The 22,683-nt window shown below is 46.2% G+C and overlaps 1 protein-coding gene and 1 long non-coding RNA gene across 2 annotated transcripts in view; both read right to left on the bottom strand.

Annotated features, from left to right (window-relative positions):
- EPRS1 (glutamyl-prolyl-tRNA synthetase 1) overlaps positions 1 to 8,062 on the bottom strand; it is a 136,733-nt gene extending 128,671 nt beyond the window's left edge. The window contains exon 1 of the mRNA XM_040351428.1: positions 7,922 to 8,062. Within this exon, the coding sequence (XP_040207362.1) occupies positions 7,922 to 7,961 (40 nt within the window). The 5' untranslated portion in view covers positions 7,962 to 8,062. The remainder of the gene's footprint in view (positions 1 to 7,921) is intronic.
- Positions 1,939 to 2,264, bottom strand: LOC120937891. The gene is made up of 2 exons (XR_005748766.1): positions 2,222 to 2,264; positions 1,939 to 2,141 (listed from the first exon to the last, which is right to left on the bottom strand). It is a non-coding gene; the product is annotated as an uncharacterized LOC120937891 (long non-coding RNA).
- Positions 8,063 to 22,683: the final 14,621 nt, after the last annotated feature.

The following is a 22,683-nucleotide window of genomic DNA, read 5'->3' as shown; positions in this document are numbered from 1 at the left end:
GCAATAAACAATGTCCTTTAACTTAGTCTTAACTTCTTTCGTTCTTTGGTGATTTTTCTTGTTGCATTTTCATGTTGCTGTATCTTTGTTCGTTGCTTTTCTTGGAAGAATAATGTCCTTATTTTCTTTGAAGAATCTTGTCTCCTGGCTGGCTCGCCAATGTTAAAATGTGGGGGAAGGAGGGGGAGAGAGACAGAGGGGACAGGACATTTTTCCTCTAACACGTGTCATGTGATATGTCAAAAACTCTTTCCTTCACGCGTTGTTCCCATTATACAGACTCGGGTTTCCTTCATTATACAATGTTTTTTCTTCAGGACAGCAAACAAAAAATCTATGCTTACATTGTTACAGCTGGTAAAACATCATTGCAGGTTGATACTTCAGAAAGTTACAGACGGAGGAAATAGATGTTATGATGGTACGTCTGTCTGCTGGGAAAGGTTCCTTCCAGCAGGTTGGGTTGTTCCAACCTCCATCTTCTCTGTAGGGTCATGACCCTAAGGCTTCCTCCCTAACTATGCTTACCACATGGATACTTATACAGGTTTAAAAGCCAAACTTAGCATAATTCATATATAGATTAGCTCCATGGAAGGTTGGTGATGCTCCTGTCAAATGTAACACCCACTTTTAGGACTGTAAGCTGTATTGCATTATCCATTGCTCATTCCATTAATCAGCCAAGATCGATCCTGGTAAAATAAAAGTAGAAATGATGCCCTGTGGGCAAGATGTGAAAGTCATTTTAGGTCTTTAACCACTTAAGGACCGCCTAACGCCGATATACGTCGGCAGAATGGCACGGCTGGGCACAATCACGTACCTGTACGTGATAGTATAATGCCCAGCCGTGGGTCGCAGGCGCGCACCCGCGACCCAGTCCGAAGCTCCGTGACCTTGGCCGCGGGACTCGTGGACCTGATCGCCGCTGGAGTCCCGCGATCGGTCCCCGAAGCTGAAGAACGGGGAGAGCTGTGTGTAAACACAGCTTCCCCGTTCTTCACTGTGGCGGCGTCATCGATTGTGTGATCCCTTTTATAGGGATACACAATCGATGACGTCACACTTACAGCCACACCCCCCTACAGTTGTAAACACACATGAGGTCACACATAACCCCATCAGCGCCCCCTAGTGGTTAACTCCCAAACTGCAATTGTCAATTTCACAGTAAACAATGCATTTTAAAGCGGGGGTTCACCCTATATAAAAAAAAAAAAAAATTTCCCTCTAGCATTAAATTCGGCATAGTAGCGCGAGCTACAGTATGCCTGTCTGTATTTTTTTATCCCCGTACTCACTGTTATATCGTACATAGAAGATTCCGGGGAATGGGCGTTCCTATGGAGAGGGAAGGTGATTGACGGCCGGCCCTGGCACGTCACGCTTCTCCGGAAATAGCCGAAATAGGCTTGGCTCTTCACGGCGCCTGCGCATAGCCTGTGCGCAGGCGCCGTGAAGAGCCGAGACCTACTCCGGCTGTCTTCGGGGAGCGTGACGTGCCAGAGCCGGCCGTCAATCACCCTCCCTCTTGCTAGGAACGCCCATTCCCCGCGGCAGACGGAATCGTCTATGTACGATATAACCGTGAGTACGGGGATAAAAAAATTAAGACCGGCATAGTGTAGCTCGCGCTACTATGCCGGATTTTATGCTGAAATGTTGTTCTGCAGGGTGAACCACCGCTTTAAATGCATTTTTTGCTGTGAAAATGACAATGGTCCCAAAATTGTCAATGTAAACACCACAAATCTAGATTTGTTCTTTTAGGCAGCATTGATATAATAAGAAGCCACACATTGTTGAGTATCCAAAAATATTTATTGTATCACACTTGAAATGTGTCATTTTTATTTTTTCAAAAAATATCTTAATAGAAATTCTTTAATTCTTTTTTTTTTTGTCAATAAATATATTTTTGCTTTGAAATACTTGTCTACATCTATTTTTTTTTTTTAAAACCCTCCCCAGCACATCAATGAGATTCTTCAGTTTTTGGTCCACCTTTCGGTTTTTCTTTAAAATCTTCTCTAAGGCGAGGTTTGTGTCCTCTATTTCTGCCCTGCAGGACATGAGCTCCCCAATTATGACCTGGGCACTGTAGGTGTCCAATCTGCCCCCAATAGCTCGAACACCTCCTGAAATGTGGAAAAAAAACATGTATTACAATTATGCAGGCCTACATGTATTACCTGAAGCTGTGCTCTATGACACTGACCCCATGTGGTGGCATTTTGCACTTCCTGTACATCCGGCGAGGGTGGGGCTTGGCTCTGTGTGGGGTTGGCCGGCTCCACTGCTGCAGCTTGATTGCGCCCTATGAGATTGTAAAAAAAGGGATAGATGAATCAAAAAGATTAGAGGCCTGAAAGAGGAATATCAATCATTCTTTTTATAAAGTGTGGTACAATCGTCTGTTTTTACAATCCTTCATAGACCACTTGTCTGCCATCTGATCCAATCCACCAGACTGGTGAGGAACAGAACTCCATCTATCCGTTTTTAGCCGATAGGATCAGATCGGATATCGGCGGGTGTTATTGCACACATGTCCACAGATACCCTCCACTCCATAGAGGAGACTGGAGGGCCCGATCACGTCTGCCTAAAAAAAAAAAAAACCCTGACAGGTCTCCCACATATTTCCTTTTCTGGTTGAATACGTTTAGTTTAGGGCAGTGATGGCGAACCTTGGCACCCCAGATGTTTTGGAACTACATTTCCCATGATGCTCAATTACACTGCAGAGTGCATGAGCATCATGGGAAATGTAGTTCCAAAACATCTGGGGTGCCAAGGTTCACCATCACTGGTTTAGGATATTTTCAATTGCATATGATGACAAGGCTTGTTCACACTAGCGGTTGAGCTTCTTTTTTGTTCCCCGCCCCACCAGCTGTGGAAGGAGTGTCCACATGCAGCAGCAGGAATTATACTCCCTTCCACTTTTGCAATGCGTGTCTCACTATTGAATTTATCATATTCTTCTCATCATTGAACTGTATTTCTAAATGATATGGTTGTCTTACAATATTAAGATTTTAATCTCTTTTATGACTTTTCTATAGCTTCTTCCTATATAAAATAATTCCACCTTTATTGGTGTCAATTATGTATTATTGTGTTTCGTTGCACACCATTTGCCCGGATCTCAATTATACTTATTACTAGTAAATAACTTTAATAGAGCTGAGTAAAGCAGCATGAGACAGCAATAAGATCAGACCAGACAAGCAATGCTGAACCGCGGCCACAGCCGTCTCAGAAAGAAATCACGGGGCCGATGCCGGGTGAGGACACTTGGGGGTTGCATAGTACATACTGTAAGAAAATTGGATGAACGATCGTGTGGTTTCCTCTGTTTTACAGAAGAAAAACGAGGATGGTACTAACAGTACTGCAAAGTCTTTTTTTTTTTTTGTTTAACCACTTACAGACCGGAAGATTTTCCCTCTTAATGTCCAGGCCATTTTTTGCGATTCGGCACTGCGTCGCTTTAACTGACAATCGCGCGGTCGTGTGATGTTGTACCCAAACAAAATTGATGCCCTTTTTTCCCCACAAATAGAGATTTATTTTGGTGGTATATGACCACCTCTACGGTTTTTTATTTTTTGAGCTATAAACAATTTAAAAAAAAAAAACAATATTTTTTTTACTTTTTGCTATAATAGATATCCAAAAAAAAATCTTCAGCTTAGGCCAGGGGTATGCAACCTGCGGCCTTCCAGCTGTTGCAGGACTACAAGTCCCATCATGCCTCTGGGATTAATTGTAACTGCCAGATGGGAAATGCAGTTCCACAACAGCTGGAGGGCCCCAGGTTGTCTACCCCTGGTTTAGGCCAATCTGTATTCTTCAACATATTTTTGGTAAAAAATAAAAAAAAGTTATAGCATCTACAAAAAAAGTAATTTATGGCAATTTTTATTTGTTACTAGTAATGGCGGTGATCTGTGATTTTTAGCGGGATTGCAACATTGCGGCAGACAGATCAGACACTTTTTCGGGACCAGTGACATTTATACAGCTATAAAAATGCACCAATAACTGTAAATGTCACTGGCAGAGAAGGGTTTAACAATACAGGCAATCAAGGGGTTAAATGTGTTCCCTAGGAGGTGTTTCTATCTGTGGAGGGATGGGACTGACTGGAGGGGGAGAGAGATTGCTGTTCCTAATCACTAGAAACAGCAGATCTCTCTCTCCTCCCGTCAGAACGGGCACCTGTCCGTTCACATTGACAGACCCCCGTTCTGGTTCTCGTTCCCACGATCGCGGGTGGCCAGTTGACATTTTTCTTTCCGATTCTCTCATAGTGTATACCCCACGTAAAACTGGAAAGTGAAAAATCTGGTGCCGCTGTGCATGGTAGCCAATCAGCTTCTAACTGCCGCTTGTTCAATTAGGCTGCATTCACACATGACCGCGGGTGGAATCACCGCCATTCCATCCCGCGGTTTCAAATGGCTGCAGAACGCGTTTGAGATGCCATTACTTCTAATGGCGCCCCAATCATGCCTCAGTTTTTCTGCGATAGTCACTCTAACAGGAACACAAGCTTCTTTTGGGCGACAGAGTCACATGTTGTGATCTGCGGCGATTGCAGCACGCCAAACATTGCAGGGCAATTAGGGTGCCACTAGAAGTAATGGCATCGCAAACGCGTCCCGTGTTTTGCAGCCATTTGAAATCGCAGGGCGAAACCGCTCAAGATCATGTGTGAATGCAGCCGAAGACAAAAAACAATCCTGGAAGCCGATTCTGAGTTTTAGTATATTGAGCCCTTGGTTTGGTACAAGACACAATGATGCAACTAGGTGTAAAAGATCATATTTGTCATCAATGAAAGAAGCGGAAGCTCCAGCAGGGAGAAAGTATTGCCTGCTGATGAAACTGAGTGAAAAGAGAACATAATAAACAAAGCCATAAAACGTACAGAACAACGCAAAGAGCAGCAATCCACAGCCAATCACAATTCATTTTTCACCAATCATTGAGAGTAGGATTTTTTTTCTTTCAGGGACGTGGTGCGAATTCACAGCAAATCTGCACCTAAATCGCAAACCTGTTCATGCCAAATGATTGCGGAGCGTTTGTTAACGACACCCCTGCATTTAGTTTGCAAAATGCAACCCGATTTTCAGAATCAGATCGCATGGGCGTGAACACCCATGCGAACCAATTCTGGTGCGGACAAAAAAAAAAAAAAAACGGGTCCTGCACGAGTTTGGTCCGAATGCGATGCGAGTTCAGTAATACAGTTCCTACGGCTAAAATTGCATCGCACAGACATTGCATGTGATCTGCACAGCAATCCGGTGCGAATCACGTGCGATGTTTGGCATCGCACCAGTGTGAACCGGTGATCTGATGATATGCTTCAGGCTATCCAGATGGTTCGGAGATTTCCGTCAGCAAGGATTGCACCTGCGCAGTCCTTACAGGAACCATCTCGATAGAGGAACCATACCGACAAGTCACCAGCCCTCATTCTCGGTGAGAACAGTAAACATGACAAATAGAGAGGGTGAGCCTCCTTGACGGGAAAATAGACAGCAACAAAACCTGACAGGTGATCTAACCCCTCTCCACTAAATAAAAAAGTTTTGCCTTTAATTCTACTTTCAGCCTGCACCACAGATAAGCACAAAGTTAACATCCAGTTCAGATTTTTTGTCATTTAAAAATATAAAATCAATTTAAAAAGTTCTCGAAAGGCAACTGTCACTTTTTAACTTGCAATATGACAACAGCGATCGGTGGTGCAGCATGTCAGGCTCTTTACCACGTGATCAGCTACATCCAATCACGGCTGATCACGATGTAAACAGGAAGTTGTTCTGCTTTTCCTCACTCGCATCTGAAAGGAGAGCCAATAGGCTGCTCTCCTGACTGAAGGGGGGGGGGGGGTCTGACCTAAATGTTTATCAGCGCAGCTCCCGCCCCTCGGATGCCCACCCAGGACCACCAAGATGCCCACCCACACTGGGTGGGCATCTGTCAATCAGCAGCTCTCCACTCTGCTCCTCCACGCTGAAGCGCTAAGCTGTGGAGGGGCAGGGAGCGGCTTGCTGAGATGTGTATGGGTCCAGGCACCTGGCGGATCCAGACTTTATTGTCGGGATGACCTTTAAGGGTCCAAGACTGAAAGTATAGGGAAATACAGTCCTAAAACAAAATTCAGGATTCCAGAAGACCGGCAAAACAACACTTTGGGATGTGTAGACAAATGCCACTACTTAGAATCTAGGCAATCAGTGGGGACACTCTCCCATATGCCAGAGATCAGCAGGCCATTCTCTGGCCCTCCCGTAATAAAGCGAACATGCATTGGGACTCCAGTGATCAGCCCCTTACTCTCTGGGGCCCCAAGCATTCTTCAGGACCCCATTGATCAGTGGGTCATTCTCTGGGATTCCAGTGATGAGCAGAGACACTCCAAGACCCCAGTGATCAGAATGGACATTCGTCAGGAACCCAGTGCTCAGCAGGGTCACTCTCCAAGATCCCCAGTGATCACATGGGCCATTCTCAAGAACCCCAATAATTGCCAGGCCATTCACTGGGACCATAGTGATCAGTAGGAAATTCTTGAAGACCCCAATGATCAGCAAAGACACTATACAATACCCCTGAGATCAGCAGGGACACTCTCCCTGGAACCCCAGTGATCAGCAGGAGACACAAGTGACCAGCAGGGACATTTCCCCGGACCAAGGCCATCAGATGGGCTCTTCTCCGAGACCCCAATGATCAGTAGGCAATTCTACGGGAATGCAGAGATTTGGGAGACACTCTCTGGGACTGCAGTGATCAGCGTGAAAATATCTAGGACCCCAGGGCTTCAGTGATCAATGGGCCAACATTGGGGACCCCAGGAATCACCAGGGACATTCTCCAAGACCCCAGCCATCAGAAAGGCTATTCTCCAGGACCCCACTGCTCAGCAGGCCATTCTCTGGAATTCCAGTGATCAAGTTGGACACTCTCCAGGACAACAGTGATCAGCAGGGACCACACCGATCAGTAGGCCATTCTCTAGGATCACATGTAGTAGCAAACCATTCTTCAGGACCTTGTGATAAGTAAGGAATTCTTGGGGACCCCAGTGATTATAGGGACACTTTCTGGGGCAGCAATGATCAGTGGGAAGGTTTTTAGGTACCCCAGCAATCAGTGCACCATCCACCTGGACCACAGCAAACTGCAGGGCCACTCTCTGGGGCCCCAGCGATAAGTGGTTTATTTTTGAGGACATCAGGGAATAGAAGCGTGCCCTAGGGAATAGGATGGCGCCCTACAAGGACCCACTAATAGCCGGAGCCCCAAGGAATCGGGCACTGATCCCCGGAGCCCCAAGGAATCGGGAGCCGATCGCCGGGGCCCCAAGGAATCGGACGCCGATCGCCGGAGCCCCAAGGAATCGGGCGCTGATCCCCGGAGCCCCAAGGAATCGGGGCGCCGATCGCCGGAGCCCCAAGGAATCGGGGCGCCGATCGCCGGAGCCCCAAGGAATCGGGGCGCCGATCGCCGGAGCCCCAAGGAATCGGGGCGCCGATCGCCGGAGCCCCAAGAAATCGGGCGCCGATTGCCGGGGCCCCAAAGAATCGGGCTCCGATTGCCGGGGCCCCAACGAATTAGGCGCTGATCAACATGCCATTTGCTCTGTCATCTCCAATTCTTTTATCACTCAATAAAATCCTCCACAATCTGAGGACTAATCAGAAAAGCCCTAAAATAGAGCATGGCATTGCCCTCACCCCACACCCTGAGCTCAGCTCATGGGAACACATGTAATACACCACAAATAGTTCCCCAGCACCCCATCTGGAGACATTCTTCGCCTCTCCAGCCCCGATCCCAGCAATCACATTGAACTATGGAGGTGACAGTGCCCCCTGCAGGATGTCATTACCCAGTGGAGGGCTGCTGGACACGGTCATGTGTGGTGCCATTCTGTTTCTCTTTCTCCTGCTCCGGATCCCGCAGGCTGCCACTGAATGAGAAAGAGCACAGGCGCTTCCGGTGCCCTCCTCCGACCCACTGACAGTGCACACTTCCGCTACAGCGGGGCCATCATGGGCAATGCATATCGCGCCGCCATCTTTGTTATGGGCAAGGCAGGTCTATAGAGCGTAGCTGATACCTTAGGAGACATAGCCTGGACGCCGCGTACCCTCACCATGGTTACAGCCCAGTCTCGCGATTATTACAGAGCTTCCTGTTGTACCCAGAGATGCCGCTGGGGGAGCCCGCTCTGTTCATCATGAGGTAATCGGCTGCTGATGCAATGCTGGGAGTTAGCGTGGTAATAGTCTAGTTCAGGGGTCAGTGAGCTTTACCACACTAGAGAGTGTCTTGTGTACAAGTGTTAGAGCAAAAACACGTCATAGACCTCAGATAAGACCATCTTCCCATCTCAGATCATCATCACCCCAATTCATGTACCTTCCCATCTCAGATCACCCCAATTCATGTACCTTCCCATCTCAGATCACCCCAATTCTTATACCTACACACCTCAGATCACCCCAATTCTTATACCTTCCCATCTCAGATCACCCCAATTCTTATATCTTCCCATCTCAGATCACCCCAATTCTTATATCTTCCCATCTCAGATCACCCCAATTCTTATACCTTCCCATCTCAGATCACCCCAATTCTTATATCTTCCCATCTCAGATCACCCCAATTCTTATACCTTCCCACCTCAGATCACCCCAATTCTTATACCTTGCCACCTCAGATCACCCCAATTCTTATACCTTCCCATCTCAGATCAGGCGCCGATTCTTCTACCTATCCTTCACACCTCAGATCACCCCAATTCTTGTACCTTCCCATCTCAGATCACCACAATTCTTATACCTTCCCATCTCAGATAACCCCAATTCTTATACCTTCCCATCTCAGATCACCCCAATTTTTATACCTTCCCATCTCAGATCACCCCAATTCTTCTACCTACACACCTCAGATCACCCCAATTCTTTTACCTTCCCATCTCAGATAACCCCAATTCATGTACCTTCCCATCTCAGATCACCCCAATTCTTCTACCTATCCTTCACACCTCAGATCACCCCAAGTCTTGTACCTCCCCATCTCAGATCACCCCACATTTTTTCTGCACCGGGTGAAGTTTTTGGGTGTGTTACACACGCCATAGGTTTTTCAAAAAAAAATAAAAAAATCTCACATCACCCCAATTTCTGCACCTACACACCTCAGATCACCCCAATTCTTCTACCTATCCTACACACATCTGATCACCCCAATTCCTGTACCTACACACCTCAGATCACCCCAAGTACTGTACCTACACACCTCAGATCACCCCAATTCTTGTACCTGCACACCTCAGATCACCCCAAGTCTTGTACCCTCCCATCTCAGATCACCCCAATTCTTTTACCTTCCCATCTCAGATCACCCCAATTCTTGTACCTTCCCATCTCAGATCACCCCAATTCTTGTACCTTCCCATCTCAGATCACCCCAATTATTCTACCAACACACCTCAGATCACCCCCATTCTTGTATCTTCCCATCTCAGATCACCCCCAATTCTTGTACCTTCCCATCTCAGATCACCCCAATTCTTCTACCTACACACCTCAGATCACCCCAATTCCTGTAACTACACACCTCAGATCACCCCAATTCTTGTACCTTTCCATCTCAGATCACCCTAGTTCCTGTATCTACACACATCAGATCACCCCAATTCATGTACCTACACACCTCAGATCACCCCAAGTCTTGTACCTTCCCATCTCAGATCACCCCAATTCCTGTACCTACACACCTTAGATCACCCCAATTTCTGCACCTACACACCTCAGATCACCCCAATTCATGTACCTTCCCATCTCAGATCACCCCAATTCCTGTACCTACACACCTTAGATCACCCAAATTTCTGCACCTACACACCTCAGATCACCCCAATTTTTCTACCTATCCTACACACATATGATCACCCCAATTCCTGTACCTACACACCTCAGATCACCCCAAGTACTGTACCTACACACCTCAGATCACCCCAAGTACTGTACCTACACACCTCAGATCACCCCAATTCCTGTACCTTCACACCTCAGATCACCCCAAGACTTGTACCCTCCCATCTCAGATCACCCCAATTATTTTACCTTCCCATCTCAGATTACCCCAATTCTTGTACCTTCCTATCTCAGATCACCCCAATTCTTCTACCTACACACCTCAGATCACCCCCATTCTTGTATCTTCCCATCTCAGATCACCCCCATTCTTGTACCTTCCCATCTCAGATCACCCCAATTCTTCTACCTACACACCTCAGATCAACCCAATCCCTGTACCTACATACCTCAGATCACCCCAAGTCTTGTACCCTCCCATCTCAGATCACCCCAATTCCTGTACCTACACAACTTAGATCACCCCAATTTCTGTACCTACACACCTCAGATCACCCCCATTCTTGTACCTTCCCATCTCAGATCACCCTGAATCTTGTACCTTCCCATCTCAGATCACCCCAATTCTTCTACCTACACACCTCAGATCACCCCAATTCTTGTAACTACACACCTCAGATCACCCCAATTCCTCTACCTACACACCTCAGATCACCTCAATTCTTGTACCTTCCCATCTCAGATCACCCCCATTCTTGTACCTTCCCATCTCAGATCACCCCAATCCTTGTAACTACACACCTCAGATCACCCCAATTCTTGTACCTTCACACCTCACATCACCCATATTCTTGTACCCTCCCATCTCAGATCATCCCAATTCCTGTACCTACACACCTCAGATCACCCCAATTCTTCTACCTACACACCTCAGATCACCCTAAGTGTTGTACCTTCCCATCTCAGATCATCCCTAGTCTTGTACCTTCCCATCTCAGATCACCCCAATTCTTCTACCTACACACCTCAGATCAACCCAATTCCTGTACCTACATACCTCAGATCACCCCAAGTCTTGTACCCTCCCATCTCAGATCACCCCAATTCCTGTACCTACATACCTTAGATCACCCCAATTGCTGTACCTACACACCTCACATCACCCCCATTCTTGTACCTTCCCATCTCAGATCACCCCGATTCTTGTACCTTCCCATCTCAGATCACCCCAATTCTTCTACCTACACACCTCAGATCACCCCAATTCTTGTAACTACACACCTCAGATCACCCCAATTCTTGTAACTACACACCTCAGATCACCTCAATTCTTGTACCTTCCCATCTAAGATCACCCCCATTCTTGTACCTTCCCATCTCAGATCACCCCAATCCTTGTAACTACACACCTCAGATCACCCCAATTCTTGTACCTTCCCATCTCAGATCACCCCAATCCTTGTAACTACACACCTCAGATCACCCCAATTCTTGTACCTTCACACCTCACATCACCCATATTCTTGTACCCTCCCATCTCAGATCATCCCAATTCCTGTACCTACATACCTCAGATCACCCCAATTCTTCTACCTACACACCTCAGATCACCCTAAGTGTTGTACCTTCCCATCTTAGATCATCCCTAGTCTCGTACCTTCCCATCTCAGATCACCACAATTATTCTACCTACACACCTCAGATCACCCTAATTCTTGTAACTACACCCCTTAGATCACCCCAATTCCTGTAGCTACACACCTCATATAACCCCAATTCCTGTACCTACACACCTCAGATCACCCCAATTCTTGTAACTACACACCTTAGATCACCCCAATTCGTGTACCTACACACCTCAGATCACCCCAAGTCTTGTACCCTCCCATCTCAGATCACCCCAATTTCTGTACCTACACACCTCAGATCACCCCCATTCTTGTACCTTCCCATCTCAGGTCACCCCAATTCTTCTGAAAAAACAAACACAATGATGGCGCAAAAGAGGGAGCTTTGAACCACAATACCACAAAAGTTAACAGTTGATAAATAAATTGTTATAAAAAGGGAAGGGGAGGAAGGGAAACAAAAAGACCAGTAACTGGATAATAATAAAAAGGATGGTCATGAAAGTCCCAATATTTAAAGCGGAGTTCCACCTAAAAATGGAACATCTGCTTAATCCACTCCTCGCCCCCTTACATGCCACATTTGGCATGTAATTTTTTTTTGGGGGGGGGGAGTGGGACTTCCTGGCTGCTAAGGCGAATAGTCTAATCGCCTTTTGGCAGCCCCTCCCTGAAGGCGATCGCCTGGGACACGTGACAGGTCCCAGGTGATCGCCTGTCCAATCGGATGGCGCAGCGCCGCTCGCGCATGTGCAGTGGGTGCCCAGCCGTGAAGCCGAAAGCTGTCACGGCCGGGTGCCCACACTTAAAATGAAGACGCCGGCCGGAGAGGGGGGGAGAAGAGCCGGCGCGTCGCTGGAACGTGGAGCAGGTGAGTGCATGTTTATTAAAAGCCAGCAGCTACAATTTGTGTAGCTGCTGACTTTTAATAAACATTAAAAATGACTGGAACACCCCTTTAAAGTTCGTATATAAACAGTTCAAAATGACATATACACAGTGGCAGCACTTTGGAGAGTGAAGCAAGACTCTGTAATGGCAAAAAGAAAAAGAAAAAATGCGCCTACTAAGTGCATTATGTCTGATAATATGGAATTTATTAATTCATTAAAACAGCCAAATGGCTACTCACTAAAAAGTAGTACAAAATGTGCTCATAAAAAGGGGAAGTGTAGTCACTGTAGGTCGTCAGACGATGATGGTGGCTTCTCTGGTGAAGATATTGTTGGTTGCTGTCCAGGAAAGAAGGGAGGCAGAGCACTGCGGGAACAGCGAATCCCGGAAGTACCTGATCGGCGGCGTGCTTTCGGCCTGGAGCGCACACGGCTCTCGACGACAGGAAGTGACGTCAGACTGGGGCTCGTAGTGATGACGCGTTTCAATGCTTCCGCATTTTCATCAGATCTAATGGGAGGAGGAGACTGGCATACTTTTATATGCTCTGTAGAACGAGATGGGACTGTCTCCGTCTGTTCATTAGTCTATAGCGTCTACAAAATACGGAAAAGATTTATGGCATTTTTTTTACTAATAGAGGCGGCAATCTGCGTTTTTGTTATGGGAGTGCGACATTGTGGCGGACAGATTGGACACTTTTGACACTTTTTTGGGACCTTTGACATTTAAACAGCGATCAGTACTACAAAAATGCTCTGATTACTGTATAAATGTCACTGGCTGGGAAAAGGGTTAACATTAGGGGGCGATCACGGGGTTAAATGTGTTCCCTATATGGGTTTCTAACTGTGAGGGGATGGGACTGACTAGAGGAGGAGCCAGATCGCTGTTCCTACTTAGTAGGAACACACAATCTGTCTCTCCTCCACTGTCAGAACAGGGATTTGTGTGTTTACATATTCACAAATTCCTGTTCTGGCTCTCGTACCCGCGATCACGGGTGGCCAGCGGCGATCGCACCTGCCGGCCATTCACATCGGGTCTCCTGCCGTGCAGCGGGTGTGCGCACCTGCTACGGCTCCTAAAGGAACCGCCGTACATATATGGCAATTCGCGCAGGAGAGGCAACCTGTCACCTTATATGTATGTGAGTTGGTCGGGAAGTGGTTAAAATAGTTTATTGATATTATTTAATCTGTATCCAAAGGGCTGTTTTTTTATTTTTATTATTATTTTATTGCGTTGTATTTTGGACAGCTGAGGCAAGGTCTTAGGGTCTCCATGTCCGGGCAGAACTCGTGCTTCTGAAGCATGCTGAACCGAACACCCAACAACCACATCTTGCTTAGGATTAGGCTTGATTACAAGTATGGGCGTGATAGTGCGAACTTTGGGAACCCATTGAGCACAACGATCCTACTCAAAGGATCTAGTGATACTTATCCGCAAAGCCGCATTGGCAGACAGCTTAATTTTTACATTGGCGGCAGCAACAGAGGGAACGCGACCTTCTTGCACATCACTCATTGGCTCCTCGTCACTGTCACTCCACTTCCCACTATAGGACAAAGTGCCCAAAAACAGTTCCGATAACCCATCAGATGGAACGTCCGATTCCACTATGGTAGAACACTCTTCGGCCAGGATATAATTAAATTGGACACTTGCCTTTACTGGCACAAATGTGTTATTCCCTTTAACGGCTACAGGCATTGCCTCCCCTACAGGCACACTGCTTGCACTCCTCATTGGCTTAGCCTGCTCCGGTACTCTTTTCCCTGGTGGTTAGGACATTAGGGCAAGCAGTTGGGCCCGATTGCAGCCTCGAGGAGCAATTGGTACGCTGGGTCCTGGGGTAATTGTTGAGGCAGGGGTAGCAGCTTTCTGCACAACTCTGGTGGTGGCTGGTGGGCTCTGGGTATCACTCCCAGCCATAGCGAAATTCTTGCCCCAATCGACTTGTAGTATCTGCGAAGGCTGAGGATAGACAACTTTAAACAGGTGCTCTCCACAGCCTTCACTTCTCTCTTTTGATGCTAGGTGGCCGGGTACTTGGTGGCATTGGATATGAAAAGGGCAATGCAAGGTCAGGTTATGGGTATATGGGGTATCCCAGCCAATGAGCAGGGGTTTTCTTGAAACCCTTGGCCTGCTGGGAGACCCTATGTATTCTGGTGAAGGCAGGTGATCTGGGTTCTGTGCCACCTGGACGGCTGTCTGGGTGGACGTTTGTTGTATTGCCCAGGCTGCCAGGCCAGAGTTTGGGCCTATCCCCGGCACATCTGGCTGCTAGGCTGTCTGTGGCCTATCCAGAAGCAGGAGAGCAGTGCAGGGTTGGGACTGCGATTTGCAACCAGAAGTGACGAATCTGCCAGCCTGAGAACCTGTCATAGTCAGAGGTAGAAGGGAATCTGTCGCCTGTAAGGGACTATCCACCTTATTAACAGGGACCACAGTGAGTAACTGAAACAAGTACCGGAGCAGTGTTCTCACCAACCAGGGACAGTGAAGAATCTGGAAACTTCAGTGGGTATCAAGCCAGGGACCCAGCCAGCGGAGATAAAGCTTGCAGAGCAGTAGTGTTGCTCACGAATATTCGTATTGCGAATATTCGGCTCGAATATGGCATATTCGAGTATTCGCGATATATTTCGAATTTCGCGGTGAATATTCGCTATTCCGAATATTCGCATTTTTTCAATTTTATTTTGAAAACAGATCACATCCTATCGACGTCTAAAAGCATTGCTGGTATGATTAGAGACCCTGGGCCGAGTAGCTAAGCTGAGGCGATCCTTTTATGTTGCCGAATATAAAAAAAAAAATGCGAAATTTCGCTAATGCGAATGCGAAAATGATTGCGAATTTTCGATAACTGTGGTAGGAGAACTCTGATTGTCTCTGATGCAAAAGGGGGGGGCTTTGTGTATGTTTCTGTTATGAATATTTGTATGTTTGATATTAATTTTTTTTGTAAGAAGGAAAAAATTGCGCATACCTTAAAAAAAGGGGAGAATACAGCAGCAACTCAAAAATGTTATACAACATAAATTAATACAAGACAGAAAATGGAGTCGCTCTACAAGAATAAAAAATATGTCTAGTGACAAGACATGTGGGCAAATTATAAAATAAGCAAGCGCAAATAACTTGTGAAATACACAGTGAAACAAATATATAAAGAAATATAGTCCCAATAATAGAAAAATAATCTTTCATAAAAATGTCTTTGATATGTGAAGTGAAAAAAAGTCCAAAGCATGCAGCATGAACGTGTTCAATCTTCAAGGTGTTTGATTGACAAACGGCTGTGACAGATGGATAGAGTAAAGAATCACCACCAATGCAAAACACTTTTTATTTTCTATTGTAAAATATCACGAATATTCTGAGCCAATCAGAGTGCTCCTTCCGCATTTGTCGAATATTCGCAATTATTTTGTATTGTAAAATATCACGAATATTCTGAGCCAATCAGAGTGCTCCTTCCGCATTTGTCGAAATTTCGCAATTATTTTGTATTGTAAAATATCACGAATATTCTGAGCCAATCAGAGTGCTCCTTCAGAAATTTCGCCATCAATATCGCATTCGCATTTTGCGAAATTTCGATACAATATCACGAATATTCTGAGCCAATCAGAGTGCAAAATATCACGAATATTCTGAGCCAATCAGAGTGCTCCTTCGCAATTATTTTCGCATTCGCAATAGCGAAAATTCGCAATCATTTCATTTCGATAAAATATCACGAATATTCGAATTTAGCGAATATATCTCGAATATTCGACTATATATTCGAGATATATCGCGAAATCGAATATGGCGTATTCTGCTCAACACTACAGAGCAGCTTTGTGTGTCAAGCCAGGGACCGAGCAGGCTGGAGAAGTGTCTTGAGTGCCAAGCTACAGATCAAGCAGAGAGGCAGGGGTGACGCTTGAGGAAGATGCCAACGTGAAGATTGGAGGAGCTCAAGGGATTCAGTGGCAGTGAATTATCTAGTGGAATGAGAGACTGGGAGCTCAGTGGGCTGAAGAACTACAAGAAGTGATTGTAGTGGAAATAGAAGAACAATTGTGTTAGGAACTGTTAAAGCCGGTTCACACTACGACCTGGGGGGGCGACTTGTGTTGCCCCAAGTCGCACGACATGTCAAATTACATGTTAGTCAATGAGAGCCGTCTTAATGTACACTACTGAAGTCGCTCCGACTTCAGGAAAGGTTCTTGTACTACTTCAAGGCGACTTGTACCCATTGATTTCAATGGAAGTCGCCTCCAAGTCTTAAAGGGTTTGTAAAGGAATTTTTTTTTTATCTTAATAGCTTTCTTTTCCTTAATGCAGTGCCATTTTCATGTCCTCATTGTTCGTTTTTGCTTTCAAGTTGCTGTAATTCTTCTCTGATCTCCACACTTCCTGGTTGTCTGTTTCCTGATAACCACAGTACTGGGAGCTTTCTCTCTGTGATCACTAATCAAGGTGTGATTACTGTGTGTCTAAAACCCCACAGCACCAATCAGTTTCGTTTTCCAAACCATCACTGCCCTATATTGGCTCTGTACAGCAGAGAAGCAGGAAACATGCAAAAACAAAACTAGAAACTGTAGGTACATTATATGATAAACAGTCATTTCAGCAAAAAAATTTTTTAATTTACAACTCCTTTAACTGAAGCAACTTTACAGCAAGAGAAACTCGTTTTCTCAGGCAAACCCCTCCCTCCCACAGAGAAGATTACTGTTTGATTGGCCACTGGCAAAGTCGCCTGTCCTGGAGGCGACTTGAAATCGCCTTGTAAGTCGCGCTAAAGTCGCCTCGCAAAGTCGCGCCCAGAGTCCTGTTTCCCCTGTGTGAACTGGCTCTTAAAGACTGTTGGCATAGAAGATGGCATTCCTACACATGCAGATGTGGCGTCTTGCTGGATGCCTTTCCCTACATGGCTAACCTCATGTTGGAGTCTGCCAATTAATCTTGAAACTACCTAAGGGTGTTCTGGCCCTAACCCTCTCTTCCAAAGTTCTGTTAAGAGAAATAAAATCTCTTTTGCATTCAAGAAGTGTCTGGCGCCCAATCAATCTACCTTGCATTACACCCACTATGCCTTACAACCCACCATATACCGAAGGATGTCAGCTATCTCTGGCCCTGGAGGTTTTTTATTAGACTGAAGGAGAACCGGAACCTTGCTTCACAAATAACAATATTCAAAACACGCCCAGTGAGGTACGGTAACATTTATTGGTATGGAACATCCTAGAATGCAGCTCTAATGGAGAGAAGCAGCTGAATCACCATCAACAATAAAGGAGAACCAATTACAGAAAGCCATTAGAATCTTTCCAAGTGGCTGTTTGGTTTTATTTTAGGACCGTAAGCTGTGTTGCATTATGCATTGCTCCATCCATTAATCAGCCAAGATCGATCTCGGTAAAATAAAAGTAGAAATGACGCCCTGTGGGCAAGATGTGAAAAGTAATTTTAGGTCTAAAGGACCTTTAAGCAAATAAAATAAAAAAAGGTTTCAAAAAAAGGTATTTTGTCACAAAAAAAAAAGAAGAGAGAGAATATATATATATATATATATATATATATATATATATATATATACACAGGTGGTTCTCAAAAAATTAGCATATTGTGATAAAGTTCATTATTTTCTGTAATGTACTGATAAACATTAGACTTTCATATATTTTAGATTCATTACACACAACTGAAGTAGGTCAAGCCTTTTATTGTTTTAATATTGATGATTTTGGCATACAGCTCATGAAAACCCAAAATTCCTATCTCAAAAAATTAGCATATCATGAAAAGGTTCTCTAAACGAGCTCTTAACCTAATCATCTGAATCAACTAATTAACTCTAAACACCTACAAAAGATTCCTGAGGCTTTTAAAAACTCCCAGCTTGGTTCATTACTCCAAACCGCAATCATGGGTAAGACTGCCGACCTGACTGCTGTCCAGAAGGCCATCATTGACACCCTCAAGCAAGAGGGTAAGACACAGAAAGACATTTCTGAACGAATAGGCTGTTCCCAGAGTGCTGTATCAAGGCACCTCAGTGGGAAGTCTGTGGAAAGGAAAAAGTGTGGCAGAAAATGCTGCACAACGAGAAGAGGTGACCGGACCCTGAGGAAGATTGTGGAGAAGGACAGATTCCAGACCTTGGGGGACCTGCGGAAGCAGTGGACTGAGTCTGGAGTAGAAACATCCAGAGCCACCGTGTACAGGCGTGTGCAGGAAATGGGCTACAGGTGCTGCATTCCCCAGGTCAAGCCACTTTTGAACCAGAAACAGCGGCAGAAGCGCCTGACCTGGGCTACAGAGAAGCAACACTGGACTGTGGTCCAAAGTACTTTTTTCGGATGAAAGCAAATTTTGCATGTCATTCGGTAATCAAGGTGCCAGAGTCTGGAGGAAGACTGGGGAGAGGGAAATGCCAAAATGCCTGAAGTCCAGTGTCAAGTACCCACAGTCAGTGATGGTCTGGGGTGCCATGTCAGCTGCTGGTCCACTGTGTTTTATCAAGGGCAGGGTGAATGCAGCTAGCTATCAGGAGATTTTGGAGCACTTAATGCTTATATCTGCTGAAAAGCTTTATGGAGATGAAGATTTCATTTTTCAGCACGACCTGGCACCTGATCACAGTGCCAAAACCACTGGTAAATGGTTTACTGACCATGGTATTACTGTGCTCAATTGGCCTTCCAACTCTCCTGACCTGAACCCCATAGAGAATCTGTGGGATATTGGGAAGAGAAAGTTGAGAGACGCAAGACCCAGCACTCTGGATGAGCTTAAGGCCGCTACCGAAGCATCCTGGGCCTCCATAACACCTCAGCAGTGCCACAAGGCTGATTGCCTCCATGCCACGCCACATTGAAGCAGTCATTTCTGCAAAAGGATTCAAGACCAAGTATTGTGTGCATAACTGAACATAATTATTTGAAGGTTGACTTTTTTTAAATTAAAAACACTTTTCTTTTATTGGTCGGATGAAATATGCTAATTTTTTGAGATAGGAATTTTGGGTTTTCATGAGCTGTATGCCAAAATCATCAATATTAAAACAATAAAAAGGCTTGAACTACTTCAGTTGTGTGTAATGAATCTAAAATATATGAAAGTCTAATGTTTATCAGTACATTACAGAAAATAATGAACTTTATCACAATATGCTAATTTTTTGAGAACCACCTGTATATTATATATATATACACACACACACATATACATACACTGTGTATAATATATATATATTTTTTTTTTTACAATGTTTTCAAAACAAAGTATATGCAACGCCAAACCTTTTTTTCTAGTTTTGGATAGAGCGGGAAAAGAATTGGAATTCCTATCAGGTAGTGACTGCTATCCAGAGCTCTATTAAGCTCCATTCACATTCAGCGTTTTGGGTTCTTGTTTTGCGATTGCAGTGCAAATTGAGATTACTAACGGAATGGCAAAACGCATGTTCGGGTGTCGTTAATTTCAATGGCATCTAAAACGCAATGCAGTTTTACAGCAATGATCAAGCTGAAATCGCGGAAAACCACAACCCGCAAACCTTGTCGCCCAAAAAGGAGCTTCTTTGGGCAATAAGCTTTGCGACTTGTCGCAATAATCGCAGCTAAACTGCACCGCATTTAGGTGCCATTGAAAATGAATGGCACCCAAAAGGCCTGGTGTGGGCATAAAGAGGGTGATAGATTATAAGTCCGGACACAAATCTCATAACGTTCAACAGAAATCCAAAAAGCTGCAGGAGGTGGGGCAGTGACACAATGGAGGGGGATTTACTAAAACTGGAGCACAATAATCCGGTGCAACTGTGCAGAGTAACCAATCAGCTTCCAACTTCAGCTTGTTCAATTAAAGTGATTCTAAAGGATTTTTTTTAATAAACAGATCAAGCTTGCCTGCTTCACACCAACACAGCACATTGCTGTGAGCTACATCTTTTGAAAGCAAAGCTGCCTTGCCTTTGAATTGTGTATGCATTAACCACTTCCATACCAGGCACTTACGAACCTTCCTGCCCAAGCCAATTTTCAGCTTTCAGCACTGTCGCAATTTGAATGACAATTGCGCGGTCATGCTACACTGTACCTAAATGAAATTTTTATAGTTTTGTTTCCACAAATAGAGCTTTCTTTTGGTGGTATTTGATCACCTCTGCAATGTTTATTTTTTGCGCAACAACTAAAAAAAAGACCGAAATTTTTGGAAATTTTTTTTTTTTGATTTATTTCTGTTAATTTTTTTGTAAATAAGTACATTTTCTTTTTCAATTATGGGCACGGATATGGCGGCACTGATGGGCACCAATGAGGTGGCACTGATGGGCACCAATGAGGTGGCACTGGGCACTCATAGGCGGCACTGATGGGTGGCACTGGGCATAGATGGGCACTAAGAGGTGGCACTGATGGCATTGCTGGGCATCATTTCAAGCAGTGCCCATGTTGCCAGTCAGTGCCCATTTGTGGGCATCGATTGTGTTAATTTTTTTTTTTATTGTTGTTTTTTTTGCTCTATTGAGCACCGGGGGCACTCCCTGGTGACAGGCCCGTCGCAACAGGACAGGCAAACCAAGCAATTGCTTGGGGCCCCGAGCTAGGAAGGGGCCCCCCAAGCTGGCTCGTCTGTCTGCCTGCTGCTACGGAGAGCCACACAGCTGAATCCTGGAGTTCATTGCCGAAGCGTGCAGTTGCACTGAACTCCAGGATTCAGCTGTGCGGTAGGAGGGGGGCCGTTTCGCCACCCCCGCAAAGTTGCGCGGTCACCCGGACATCTGCCGCCCGGGGTACCGCAGCCCCGCAGCGTCATTTGGCTACAGTGCAGCCGTCCCTCTCTCCACTGACTGCAATACACAGTCACACTTCGGCTCCTCCCCCCTCTTGGGTCAATGTGTACACAGCCAGGAGGAGGAGCCGAGAAGAGACACGAGTGACTGAGAGAGCCGTGCTGCACACAGTAACCAGGAGGTAAGGGGGGGGGGAAGCAGATACGAGGTGAACGAATGAAGTGATGGGAGAGGAGAGGGTGGTATGGGAATATGTGCTGGGGAGTAATTTGAGAGGGAAGATGATATGTGCTAGTGGGGGGTTCGATTCCCCCCACTAGCACATATCATCTTCCCTCTCAAATCACTCCCCAGCACATATCCCCATACCACCCTCTCCCCCCAAAATTAAAAGATGCTCTGTCCCCCTGTACTCATCCCACCCTGCACTCATCCCACCCTGCACCCTGTCCTCATCCCACCCTGTCCTCACCCCACCCTGTCCCCCTGTGCTCACCCCACCCTGTTCTCATCCCACCCTGTCCCCCTGTCCTCATCCCTCGAAAATGACAGGACGAGTCTTAAAAAGGAAGGGGTGCGCGAGTTTCACCAGGCCTAGGGCAGCACAAAACCTAAATACACCCCTGGGCGCGCCGCACACGAGTCTGTCCCGGCCTTCGGTAAGATCGCCGCCATCTAGCAGCCGCTACCGTCGGTCTATATCCATGCACCACTCGTGTCCTGCCTGGCTCCCTCTCCCCTCCGGCTCCCTCTCCCCTCCTCCTCCCTCCCTCACAGTCCGGAGCCGCCAGGAGGAGGCCGCCCACCAGTTCCTGTAGGCTTTGTGTGCGTGCAGGGGGGGGGGGGGGTTGGGGGGCCTCTATGTCCATTTTGCTTGGGGCCCCCAAATTCCTTCAAACGGCCCTGCCTGGTGGTCAAGTGTTGGCATCCGATGGGGGGCTGCGCTGATAAACAATCAGCCGATCAGCTCTCCTCTACTCGCATCTGATCACGTGGTAAAGAGCCTCCGCCGGAGGCTCTTTACCGAGATCGGAGATGCAGGGTGTCAGACTGACACCCCGCATCACCGATGGGCACGCGCCGGCATGAAATCCTGCAGGACGTCAATAGACGTCCAGTCAGGATTTCACAACCACTTCCCGGACATCAATTGACTATTGACCAGGCGGGAAGTGGTTAAGCAATGCTGGTCAATGCTGCACAGCCTAAGGGCCCTTTCACACGGGCGGATCAGTAATGATCCGCTCCGTGTGCCCTCAAAAGCTCAGCGGGGATCCTCCGTAAAATCCCCGCTGAGCTGGCAGCTGACAGGGCGGTCCCTGCACACTGTGCAGGGACCGCCCTGTCTTTCCTCCGCTCTACCCTATGGGGGATCGAATGAACACGGACCGTATGTCCGTGTTCATCCGATCCGGCAGACGGAAGAAAA

Source organism: Rana temporaria, chromosome 4 (genome assembly GCF_905171775.1).
Source record: "Rana temporaria chromosome 4, aRanTem1.1, whole genome shotgun sequence".
Classification (NCBI taxonomy): domain Eukaryota; kingdom Metazoa; phylum Chordata; class Amphibia; order Anura; family Ranidae; genus Rana; species Rana temporaria.
The sequence above is the reverse complement of the archived record's forward strand: the minus strand, read 5'-3'. Positions and strand labels throughout refer to the sequence as shown.